We start from the raw sequence: 12,364 nt of genomic DNA, 5'->3' as shown, positions 1-12,364 counted from the left end.
GCTTCATTGCAGAGGGGAGAGTTTGTGCACCGTGGAGGCTGGAGGGCTTCTATTCTACATGCGGGGGTTGGGGGGGCGAGGAAAATGTGCTCCGTGGTGGGGCGGGGAAGGCAAAGTTGCAAAAGCGCCCTGCTCCTTCTTCCGCGGAGGGAAACGCTCCTGCGGAGGCGAGAGGCAGCGAGGAGGCGACGAGGTGAGGCTTTTGTGAGGTAGGGAGAGGAAAGACGGGGGAGGGAACCCAAGGAGGATTTGCACGAGAGGGAATGAAGGGGAAACGCGCCTCCCATGTGGAGCACTTTTCCCTGGGAAATGCACGGGGTGGGGTCGTGGCTGATCCGTGCTGCGCGCTCGCGTCGTGCGGCCCAAAGTGCTGCAGGATCGCCAATGCAAGACCCCCTTTTAAAACCTCCCCCTCCCCCAGCTCTGGAAAAAAAGGGGGAAGGGGATGGCGTCGGCGTCGGGGAGCGGAGGCTGCCCGTGCCCGGCCAGGCGTCGGTGGCGGTGTCAGCGCTGCTGCAGTGGCTGCTCCTCCTGCGAGCAGTGAGTGGAGCGCAGCCGCAGCGGCGGCGGGGGGCGCGCGCGCTAGGGCGCAAGGCTGGCGGTGGCGGCGGGGAGCCCGGCGGAGGAAGGAACTTGTCCCTTCCCTCTGGACTCGCGCCCCCCGCAGATGTTGCGCCCGGTGCGACTGGCACCCCTGGCACCCCCCACGCTACGCCACTACTTCCACGGCACACTAGGCAACGTCCGGCGGCACACTAGTGTGCCGCGGAACACCGGTTGGGAAACACTGGATTAAGGGACTAACTATACTGTTAAGCACTAACTCATAACAAATTTTTCACTAAAAGCCTTTCTGATTTTATGAAGTTAAAAGAAAAAAAGTTTTATGTTTGTAATTTCTTTGAAATTAAGATATTTGAAAACTCTTTTTAATAAATATTAATTATACATTTAATCATAGGCATGTGTCTGATCATCTAAAGAGGAGCGGTAAACTGTTTCTGGATGGCACAAGTTTACATGAAGGCTGAATGTTTCATATAATATTCCTGGTTTAGAAAGACAGATAGCTGGGAGAACACCTCATTGTCTATTGTTAATTGTTTTTATCACCTATATAAACCCACCACTAGGGATGAAAGAGAAATTTTATCCACGTACCAGATAATCACAAACTGACTGAATTACTTTCTGGAACAATACAAAAACTATAACATAGCCATCCTTGAAGTTTGTTCCTCAATTTCATGATGACTTGTTGAAGCACAGTAAGGTGTATAAAAGATCTACATAAAATACAGATATTAGCGAAAACAACATACAAACATGTAATGTATACCGGAAATTTGTTTTACAAAATGTTGCATAATAGGAAATACTCATATTAAAATGCTGGTGAATTTTCATGAATAGTTAAAAAATGCATACTGATGGGAATTTAAGTTTTTTTGGGGGATGAGAAACTTTGAGGAACTGAAATTGCATGTTGAGGTCCCCAAGCCACCCCTCTAAATAATTCACAATTCACACAGAATTTTTATTTAAGGTTTTTGGCATAATTGTGGCCACAACTTTATTAAAATACAAAATGTGAGTGGTTGCTTAGGCATTGGTTACAACTATCTGCCCCCGCCTAGGGACAGAACTGACATCCGTAACCCTGCAAAAGTCAGTAAGGAAAAACATTTCTATGGAGCGAATGGAGCTGGGTTCCAGACCCTCACATCTCCCCAAATGTTCCCAGGGCCTCTTGCGCGACCCAAGCCCCTTGTGAGGGATTCGGACAAAAGCATGGTGAGCCCCTGGATTCCTTTAACGGAATACCTGTGCAGCACCAGCATTGGAGGGGCAGGCACAGCCAATCCTTACCCCTCCATCAACCAATTTTTAACCAGTGCCTAACCACAACCTTACAAGTTGTGACAATTTGCTATGCAGTAGGCAAAAACCAAATGACACCAGCCAATCAGCCAAATGGACAAAATTCCTACCAGGCCCCTGCCCCAAAAGCAGACACCCCATGACAGGCATAGCAAGGTCAAACACAAAAGCCCTAAAATTAGGGAGGGTGGGTAGGTGATCCGATGCATACAGCGAAAGAGAACGCTCACGCTGCATGCAGGGAATGTATAGCCTTTGGGCTGTCGATCAAATTAGCAACATCAAAATTTGCCCAACAACCCAGAATAGCCGAATCACTGTCATGGCCATCTAAATGATCCCACCAAGCAACAAAGGGGGGGGGGGTCCTGCCAGACCCCACCACAACACATGCTCTCCATAAATGATATTAAATAGGATATTAAATATGTATTGTATACCGGGAAATTGTTTTACAAAATGTTGCATACTCATATTAAAATGCTGATGAATTTTCATGAATAATTAAAAAACGCATACTGATGGGAACTTAAGTCTGAGGGATGGGGAGATAAGAAACTGAAATTTGAGGAACTGAAATTATCAGATTTGCCAACCCTACCAACACTACCCCCTCTGTCATCTGAAAGACCACCTGCAAGTACAAGTAGTGCAGTCTAGATACTTCCTAATATTCTCTTTGTGATTACTAGGCTATTGTTTCTTGTGCATCCCTTCAGTATTCTATTGCTGATTTTACAGCTTTACTTTGGATGATTTTGTTGTCTTGCCTGCAATACAGATGAGAAAATATTAAAGAGCTCAATAAGCTTGGACAACTCTTTTCCATTTCATGTTTTGATTTATTTAAATATAAGCACATATCAGATTGTTCGAATTAATACCAAGACTATATCTGGAAGGGGGCGCAAAGGATTGTTACTTCGTTTTGCTTATTGCAGGAGTCGGCAACACTTTTCAGCCCAAGGCCAATTTCCCTTTTAGATAGCCTTCTGGAGACTGTAGGCCTGTGATGGAGGGAGCCTATTCACATGTTTCTCTCCACATATAAGGCTAATTCATGGACCTTGGTTGGACCACACTACCTGGCTTATTCCTTGATTTTGAACTGGAGAGTCAATTGCATACAATGCTACATGTCAGCAGCTGTTCATACATAGGTCAAACGTAGATTCACAAAATGTTTAGGGGTATGCATAACCCTGCATCCCCCCAGAAAAAAAGGACTGGCACTCTCTACAATTTTGTGCCATGCCATTTCCCCACAGCAGCCATTTTTGTGTTACATCACACTCTCCCCGCCCCCCATGGCAACTATGTTATGCTTGGCACTTTCTCCAAATTAAAAGTGCTGTCTGGTTTAAAAAGATTGTCAACCCCTGATATAAAGGCAAAAAGCAAGCTATGCTTTGGCCTCAGTACTGTCTTGAATTATTCCTTTCCTCAGCACTCTCCAGTGCTACTTTGACACCTCTACCTGAAGTTCCTTAGTTTCTCCATACAATTAAAGGAAATCTTGTGCAACTTTCCTTAGATCTTGAATGCTCAGACGGATGAAGAGTCCCGTGAAACTCAGAAATGTGCACAGCACACTGGAAACAATGGATGGTATCAGGAGTGCCACGGGAGCCGAGGCCCCATGAAAATTTTCAAGGAGGGGCCGGGTCCCCTCATTATTCCACAGCTCACACAGTGGAAGGAGGCCTGATGGGGCCCATCACACCCTCAGAAAGAACTGACAGGGCCTGCTGCAGCTGCGTTGGGTTCTGTTGGGCCCTCCCACTGCAACAACAGACTTTGGGAAGACCTGACAGAGCCCATCTGAGGGCACGACGGGCCCCATCGGGCCTCCTTCTGCCATGTGATATCATGTGTGAGGCACAAGTGAAATCAAACACATGCAGTGGGCACCCACAATGTTGGGTGGAACCGGGAGCACCTGTATGGCATTCAAACTGTTGGTTGTTTTACCAACTTCATTCATTTTATTCTAATCAATTCAACATGGTTTACAGATGCTGAAAGCCCCCCCCCCCCCGGACTATTTTCCTGCACATTTTTCCCCCCAGATGGGTGAATTTTTAATTGAATGGATAAACTGTCTTAAATACCTTAAAATGTTGGGATTTATGTAAGCCATTTGTAATTTCTCACATCCCTAGAGGTAACTTCTTTTCACCCACTTTTTTCATCATTCATATTTACTGTGTAAATATTTTGCAACTTCTCTAGACCCCAATGATTAATTAGTGGAACATTCCCAAAAGCTTTTCTAAAGAATTTAGTTACATCAAGGATGGGAAGATATAAATTAACATGTATTTGTTTGCAGCATCTCAGTGTGCTACTTCAAAGGAAGAAAGAGTGGTTATTTCTTGCGCAAAGTAAGAATAAGGTAGGTTTGTTACATCTCAATGACAGCGGTTCTGTCTAATTTGTGGGTTAAGAAGATCTGGACACTCTTCCTTAATTTGTAGTAAAATGAAAAGAGTCAAGAGAATCAACTTGTGCATATCTGTGTGCTTCCTATTGCACATTTCTGGCTAAGCATAAATAATTTATAGTATTTTTTGTGTGCTTATCAGCAGCTCTTCTGGATTGTTTTTATTTGAGGTGGTATTCAATCACATACAGGAAAATTCAAGTTGCACAATTATAGTTGATTGGGAGGTATGGACAACAAACTGATCCGAGGTGAGTGCCTGTCCAAATCTGAGACCCATGTAATAACTGTGCTAGGGGTTTAGCTTTAAACTGAGGAAATGGTGTGAGTGGAATGGCTTGGTCCTCATCCCCCAATACTACAACTCCTGTCTAAGGTGACACTCCTCTGCATCACTGCTTTTGGGGTGGTGGTGGTGTGAGACATAGGAAGATTAATTTAGGATTAGGGTTAGTGATCTTGTGCAACATTTGGAGTTTGGCTCTCAGTTTGCAGTACAGTTGGTTCCTTTTTAATAATAATAATAATAATAATAATAATAATAATAATAATAATAATAATAATAATTTATATTATTTCATGTAAAACTGCAGGTGCTTGGGAGATACAAAAGCAAACAATTGTTTGCCTATTTCACATCATATGATCCACAACTTAAGAAAGAAAATGTTGCTAAAAATAATGATATGAATAATAAGATCAAGATTCCATGGATGTGCAACAAAGCAGTCAATAACAAGTCCTGGAACACAATTATATCCATATGCAGTCATATTTTGCAGGAACCTGCCAGCTATAAGTTTGTCTTTTTATACAATGGCCACCGTTTACCTTTACCTTTACCCCTTTAAACTCATAAAGAATGGATGAGGTTTTTTCCAGATAATGAAAAAAATTAAACCTTGTTAAAGCAAGTATCAAGGGGAAAGGCCAAGCACACAGGCTTGCCCTTGCGATTGAGGGGGCTGGCTCCATGCAATGTGCTCACGTCACACGCACACACCACACAGCTTGCACACGTGGCATGAGCATGTCACTGTGGGATATTCAGGGGGCATGGCCCCCTTATTAATTTTTTGGGGGGGGAGACCCAAGGTCCCTCGGTTCCCACTAGCTGGCGCTCCTGAAAAAGGCTGAGTTAGGCCTCCGTCTCTGTGTAATGGCTAGTTGAGTGATGGCAAACAAATACATTATATGGTGTTTACACATAAGGTCTGGATTGAGAGGAAATGCTAAGCCATTAAAGAGATTAATTTACCATAGTGCTGCAGCAAGCAAAACAATAACAGAGGAGCAAAGTGTTTGCAATTTCCTCCTTGGAATCCTCCACACTTGCCCATTTCTGAAATCTTCCATCTCGAGTGTCTTCTCAAAGCTAAGTCAAATGATATTACCCTGACCATGGCAAAAAAATTCTCAGAGGTAATAAGAAAAAGAAATCAACATGCTCTGGATAAAACATAGTAACTGTCTTGGTATCTTTTCTTTGTATCTCTCCTGCATTTTGCTTCTGAAAATTTTTTGTGGGTCTTTGGACTGTAATAAAACAATGTATTTGAGTAACTATACTATACTTATTTGATCTAATTAATGCCCAGTATCAATCTATTCCTCTTCCATATAGGATATCCATTCTATGGAAGACATAGGAGAGAACCAGACCAATCCTAATGAATTCATCCTTGTAGGGTTTTCAGACTTAGCTGAACTGCAAATCTTGCTGTTTTTCATTTTTCTGACAACATACATGATCACCTTAGTTGGGAACCTGCTCATAATTCTGCTTGTAAAACTCAACCCTTCTCTTCAGACGCCAATGTATTTCTTCCTGGTGAACCTATCATTCTTAGAAATGTGTTACACCACAAGTGTGGTGCCCCAGATGCTGATACATTTGTTAACAGAGCATAAAAGCATTTCTAAAGCTGGATGTGCAGCCCAGATGTATGTCTTCACCATCTTGGGGCTGACAGAATGCTGCCTTCTGGCAGCCATGGCATATGATCGCTATGTTGCCATATCTCATCCTTTGCATTACACAGTCATCATGAACCACCAAGTATGTACACAGCTGGCAGCCGCATCATGGATTATTGGCTTTTCAGTGGAAGTTGCTCAAACAACATGGATCTTCAGCTTACCATTTTGTGGTTCTAAACGCATTCAGCACTTTTTCTGTGACATCCCACCATTGGTGAAAATGGCATGCACAGACACCACTAAAAATGAAATTGTTGTCATGACAGTGTCTGTCCTTTTCATCATGAGTCCATTCCTGCTGATCATCCTCTCCTATATCCGTATAATTTCAACCATTCTCAGACTTCCTTCTGCACAGGGAAGGAGGAAAGCGTTTTCCACTTGCTCCTCACACATCACAGTAGTGACATTATTCTATGGGACAGCCCTTTTTGCCTACTTAAGGCCCAAGTCCAGCTACACTCCGGAGAGTGACAAGATGATTTCTCTTATGTACACTGTTGTGACACCTGCTTTAAACCCCATAATATATACCCTAAGAAATAAAGAAGTAAAAGGAGCATTTAAGAAGACAGTTACAAGAATCTTCTCTGCCCAAGACTCAACTAATTGAACATTTGAGTAACTGGGTAGGGAGAGTTGTTTTAAGCCCTAACAGTTTAATCATTTGTCACAGAATGCCATTCTTATTTTAAACATTTGAAAAAATGTTTGAAAGTTGTAACATGAAAATAAAATATTTGAAAACTCTTGTTAATAGATATTAAGCCTATATACACTCATAGTCTGTGTGTCTGAACAATTGTAGAGGAGTATTAAACTGTTTCTGAATGGCACAATATTACATGAAGGTTGGCTCAAGCCAACTCTCTGACATGCTCATTGTGTATTGTGAAGGGGTTTTTACTTTTTATTTTTGCATGAAAAACGTTTCATGTATATAAATCCACTACTGGAGGTATAGGAGAAATTTAGTTCAGTTGGCAAATAAGGTGTTGAAAAAAAGCAAAGGACTTGGATGGTTGTACTTTAATTGATAATAAAATGTTTGAAAACTTTGGTTAATAAATATTTAAGATATAGTTACTCATAGACCTAGTTCTGGCAGACAGTATTGTCATGAGCTATTTCTGAATGGCACCTTTTCAGATTGGTATAAGGTTTGATGATCCTTACAAATATTCCTTGAACAAAGGGGGGGGGGCATTTTTGCTAGGAGTGTACACACCTAACCTTTTCTCAGACATATCATAGAATCATAGAGTTGGAAGAGACCACAAGGGCCATCGAGTCCAACCCCCTGCCAAGCAGGAAACACCATCAGAGCACTCCTGACATATGGTTGTCAAGCCTCTGCTTAAAGACCTCCAAAGATGGAGACTCCACCACACTCCTTGGCAGCAAATTCCACTGTTGAACAGCTCTTACTGTCAGGAAGTTCTTCCTAATGTTTAGGTGGAATCTTCTTTCTTGTAGTTTGGATCCATTGCTCCGTGTCCGCTTTTCTGGAGCAGCAGAAAACAACATTTCTCCCTCCTCTATGTGACATCCTTTTATATATTTGAACATGGCTAATTGTGGAATGTTTGTTTGTTTGTTTTTGAAGAAGAAGAAGAAGAACCTGCAATCTGTCATCTCTAGCACCACCAGAAGGTAGAAGTGATACAGTCCAGCTAAAGGTTTACTTCTTAATATTCTCTTTGTGAGAACTCAACTACAATTTATGATACTTGCTCACAGTTACCTATACCTGCATGTTATGACTTTGCTTTGGAAAGCTGCATTGTCTTTCTCTGTGATGTAGTGTGTGTGTGTGTGTGTGTGTGTGTGTGTGTGTACACACACACACACACACACACACACACATACACCAACTTATTATTTTTTGGCTTGTTGTTTGCTGCCATGAGTTCCATTGTGGGAAAGGGGGAATATAAATTTAATGATAAATAAAAGAAATATATTGTTCTGTTTACTAACTCATGGATGTGCAGAATCTTAGATAATGGAAGTGCAATATCACTTTATAATTAATCATTTTGGCCCCATAGGAGAAACCCAATTTTTATACCCAAAGCAGCAGTTTCAACTTCTCTGGGGACAATGATTTGCTTCAAATAATGATGCCAATGGGGTATCATGTCTGACACTTTAAAATCCTTTAAGATGAGAATCATTCTCTCTCTCTCTCTCTCTCTCTCTCTCTCTCTCTCTCTCTCTCACACACACACACACACACACACACACACACAACTCTTCTGGAATTGGACATCCCTAGCTATTTCATAGCTGCATTAAATAGGATAGGCTGACCATATCCTTTACCTACAATGATCAGCAGTCCTCCAAAAGTAAGTGCTTGTTTCTTTCTTTTTGACACCAGAAAAGGATCAGTAGACAATGTTCTTGTTAGATGGACTTCAATCCTATTAATGCAACTCAGAACAAAGTCCCGTTACATTCAGTGAGGCTTGTTCCCATGTAAAGTGAATATAGCATTGCATCTTTAGCCTGCAATCCTTTATGCACTTAGGTCTGAAAACTATGATTCAGCTAGGTCTGAAAACTATGATGATAGTTGTAGTCCAACAAGATCTAGAGGGCACTGCTCCATCTATAGCTAAAGCAAAAACAAGGTCACTCAAAGAAATATTTTTAATCAAGATCAATCTGCAAACATTATTATCAATTGAATAATCAATTATTATCAATTGGATAATCAGTTGGATCGCTTTCTTGAGTAAAAACCTGCAGGTTGTCAATTTATGCCAACAGGCTACAAGTTTGCTCCCTTTAAGAATATAGAAATAGTGCAGCTTTAGTGCAGCTTTATATGTAACACTAAAAATATCTATATAGGATAAATTTTTGCTGCATGACATTGAAATGACTGAAATATTCTTGCATTTGTAATATTCAGATTAAACACCATGAGATCAACTTCCTCTGAGAATGAAACATGCATCTTGGAATTCATACTCCTGGGATTTGTAAATATCACACAAGGAAAGACCTTCCTTGCCATCCTGTTCCTCACTATGTATACTGTCTGCTTCTTGGGAAACTCACTCATACTCACCACGACTGTGTTAAATCGGTCTCTACACACCCCCATGTATTTCTTCCTTGGCAACCTCTCTTTCCTTGACATCTGCTACATCTCTGTGACAGTACCAAAAATGCTAGCAGATCTCTGGGCTGAATCCCCAGTCATTTCCTTCATGGGTTGTGCTGCACAGTTGTTTTTCCTTGTTGCCTTGGTGGGCACCGAAGGATTCCTTCTGGCTTCTATGGCTCTGGACCGCTATTTTGCCATATGCCATCCACTGGGCTATACAAAACTCATGAATAAATATATTTGCCTTCAGTTGGCTGCTATATCCTGGACTTGTGGCTTCCTCAATGCTTCTCTCCACACAACACTCACATTTCGCCTGTCTTTCTGCCAATCTAATGGAATTAGTCATTTTTTCTGTGACATTCCACCATTGTTGAGTATTTCATGCTCTGACACGTCAGTCAATGAGGCAACCCTTCTTACAGTGGGTGTGTTTGTAGGCCTTAGCCCTTTCTTCTTCACCCTGGTCTCATACACATTCATCCTTCATGCCATTTTAAGCAGCCGCCAGAAAGGACAGCGCCACAAAGCCATTTCCACCTGTGCTTCCCATCTCACAGTTGTGATTCTGTTCTATGGCTCCAGCATATTTACATATGTCCGTCCTACCTCCAGCTACTCACTTGAAAGGGATCAGCTTGTGGGGGTTTTGTACAGTCTCTTAACGCAAACACTCAACCCAATTATTTACAGCCTACGGAACAAGGAAGTGAAGCTGGCAATGAGAAGGTTTCTGCTGAGAATACCTTCCCTTGGAATTTAGATTCTTTAACTGAAACCTGAAGGACCTGAAGATCAGTTGAAGAGATCTGAAGACCCATACTATCACTATAAAGACGTAAGCATATAAGAATAATCTTGTCAGATTGGGCCAGTAGCCCATCTAGTACACTGTTCTCACAGTGGCCAACTAGATGCCTGTGGGAAACCAGGGAGCAGAACATGAGCACAAAAGGACTCTCCCCTTCTGTGGTTTTCAGCAACTAGAATTTGCAGTCTTTGCTGCCTCCAGCTGTGGAGGTGGAGCATAGACATCATGGTTAGTAACCATTGATAGCTCTCTCTTTCATGAACTGGTCTAATCCACTTTTAAAGCCACCCAAGTTGGTGGTCAGCAGTGCCTCCTGCGGGAGTGAGTTCCATAGTTTAACACACCTACACTGAAAGATCTGTCCCAATGGGCTGATTTTTATGTTTTGATATTTGGCAAAGGGCCAAAGTCTGAGAACATGGTATACTTGGGAGGTTGTGGACTCCTCTTCCTTGGAGATTATAAAGCAGAGGTTGGGTTGCCATCTGTCATCAATGGGGGTTGGACTAGATGATCCTTGGGGTACCTTTCAAGTCTACAATTACATGATTCTATGATTCTATGAAAGTCTGAAAAGTAGTGTGCAGTTCGGTTTGGAAGAGAAAAACAGTGGGCTGAGTTGCAGTGCTGAACCATTCACCATGAAATTCCTCTCCCTGGGCATTTGTTGTGAAATTCTTTTGCAAGCATAGATTATAGGCCTTCTGCAGATGCAATCTCTTCAGGAGGTTCATTTTCCATGATACAGAACCTTTAGGGTGGCAGCACCCACCCTTTGGAACTCTCTCCCATTACATATCAGACAAGAAGCAAGCTTGTTTTCTCCTGCTCTGGAGAGTAGGACACAAACCGATGGCTTCAAGTTACAAGAAAGGAGATTCTGACTAAACGCCAGGAATAGCTTTGTGACAGTAAGAGCTGTTCAGCAGTGGAAGAGTTTACTTCAGGAAGCTGTGCGCTCTCTTTCACTGGAGGTTTTTAAGCAGAAGTTGGATGGCCATCTATCAGGCATGCTTTAGTTGAGATTCCTGCATTGCAGGAAATTGGTCTAGATGGCTCTCGGGATCCCTTCCAACTCTACAATTCTGTGATTCTAAGAACCATCTCTACTGCCTTTTTACCATGTGCTGGATACCTGCCTTCCCCATGAAGGCTTTCAAGTAGAAATTCTAATCCCAGTCAGTATCTCTATTGCATTTGAAATAGTTTATGCATGTGTTTTTATTTTTGATGTTTTGAATGATGTTTTTATGACATTTTTATTTTTAATGGCTTTGAGATGTTTCATGGAAAGATGTTTCATAGATGAAATGAAAATAAACAAGCAACATCCATACTATTACTTCATGGTTGAAGATGGTCACTAATGATGTCTGTTAATATGTGAAATACATAAAGATCTGATTACTATATTTTACATTCCGCTTTATTAATACAGGAATGTTTCTAATGGGAGAGAAATATCAAAACTTTCATATATACAGTACCAATGCTACTCTAAATAATACAAAAGCATGTATACTTGCTATGTCAACACTACAGGATTCGCTTCAGTTTATAGTAGCAGAACACATTCCTGGCCATGTCTGGATGCTTTCCAGGAGCATATCTGAAACTACTCCAAGGCAAATGGATATTGAATGCCATTAGTGGTAGAATGGTAGTCTAAACCAGTGTTTCCCAACCTTTTTTGGGCAAAGGCACACTTGTTTCATGAAAAAAATCTCGAGGCACACCACCATGCCAGATGGGGAAAAGTCACTTTTTACTTATGTAAAAAAAAATAAAAAAATAGTAACAGCATAGAAGGTAATGGTTATCTCTTTGATGTCTGATGGGAGGGCATTCCACAGGGCGGGCGCCACTACCGAGAAGGCCCTCTGCCTGGTTCCCTGTAACCTCACTTTTCACAGTGAGGGAATTGCCAGAAGGCCCTTGGCACTGGATCTCAGTGTCTGGGCTGAACGATGGTGGCGGAGACGCTACTTCAGGTATACTGGACCGAAACCGCTTAGGGCTTTAAAGGTCAGCACCAACACTTTGAATTGTGCTCGGAAAGGTACTGGGAGCCAATGTAGGTCTTTCAAGACTGTCGTTACGTGGTCTCGGCGGCAGGTAGCAGCGCTCACAG

The 12,364-nt window shown here is 42.0% G+C and overlaps 2 protein-coding genes across 2 annotated transcripts; both read left to right on the top strand.

Annotated features, from left to right (window-relative positions):
- The first annotated feature begins 5,924 nt into the window (after window positions 1-5,924).
- On the top strand, window positions 5,925-7,181 carry LOC144325111 (olfactory receptor 10A4-like). Its single transcript, XM_077917226.1, has one exon. The coding sequence runs from the start codon at window positions 5,961-5,963 to the stop codon at window positions 6,915-6,917; it is 957 nt and encodes a 318-aa protein (XP_077773352.1). The 5' UTR covers window positions 5,925-5,960; the 3' UTR covers window positions 6,918-7,181.
- Window positions 7,182-9,143: 1,962 nt separating this feature from the next.
- On the top strand, window positions 9,144-10,779 carry LOC144325388 (olfactory receptor 5V1-like). The gene has a single exon (XM_077918334.1). The coding sequence runs from the start codon at window positions 9,235-9,237 to the stop codon at window positions 10,183-10,185; it is 951 nt and encodes a 316-aa protein (XP_077774460.1). The 5' UTR covers window positions 9,144-9,234; the 3' UTR covers window positions 10,186-10,779.
- Window positions 10,780-12,364: the final 1,585 nt, after the last annotated feature.

This window comes from Podarcis muralis, chromosome 13, assembly GCF_964188315.1.
Source record: "Podarcis muralis chromosome 13, rPodMur119.hap1.1, whole genome shotgun sequence".
In the NCBI taxonomy this organism is placed as follows: Eukaryota; Metazoa; Chordata; class Lepidosauria; order Squamata; family Lacertidae; genus Podarcis; species Podarcis muralis.
The sequence above is the reverse complement of the archived record's forward strand: the minus strand, read 5'-3'. Positions and strand labels throughout refer to the sequence as shown.

What these genes read in the sequence shown, in the direction of transcription:
- LOC144325111 (XM_077917226.1), top strand. Translation starts at nt 5,961, where the DNA reads ATGGAAGACATAGGAGAGAACCAGACCAATCCTAATGAATTCATCCTT.
- LOC144325388 (XM_077918334.1), top strand. Translation starts at nt 9,235, where the DNA reads ATGAGATCAACTTCCTCTGAGAATGAAACATGCATCTTGGAATTCATA.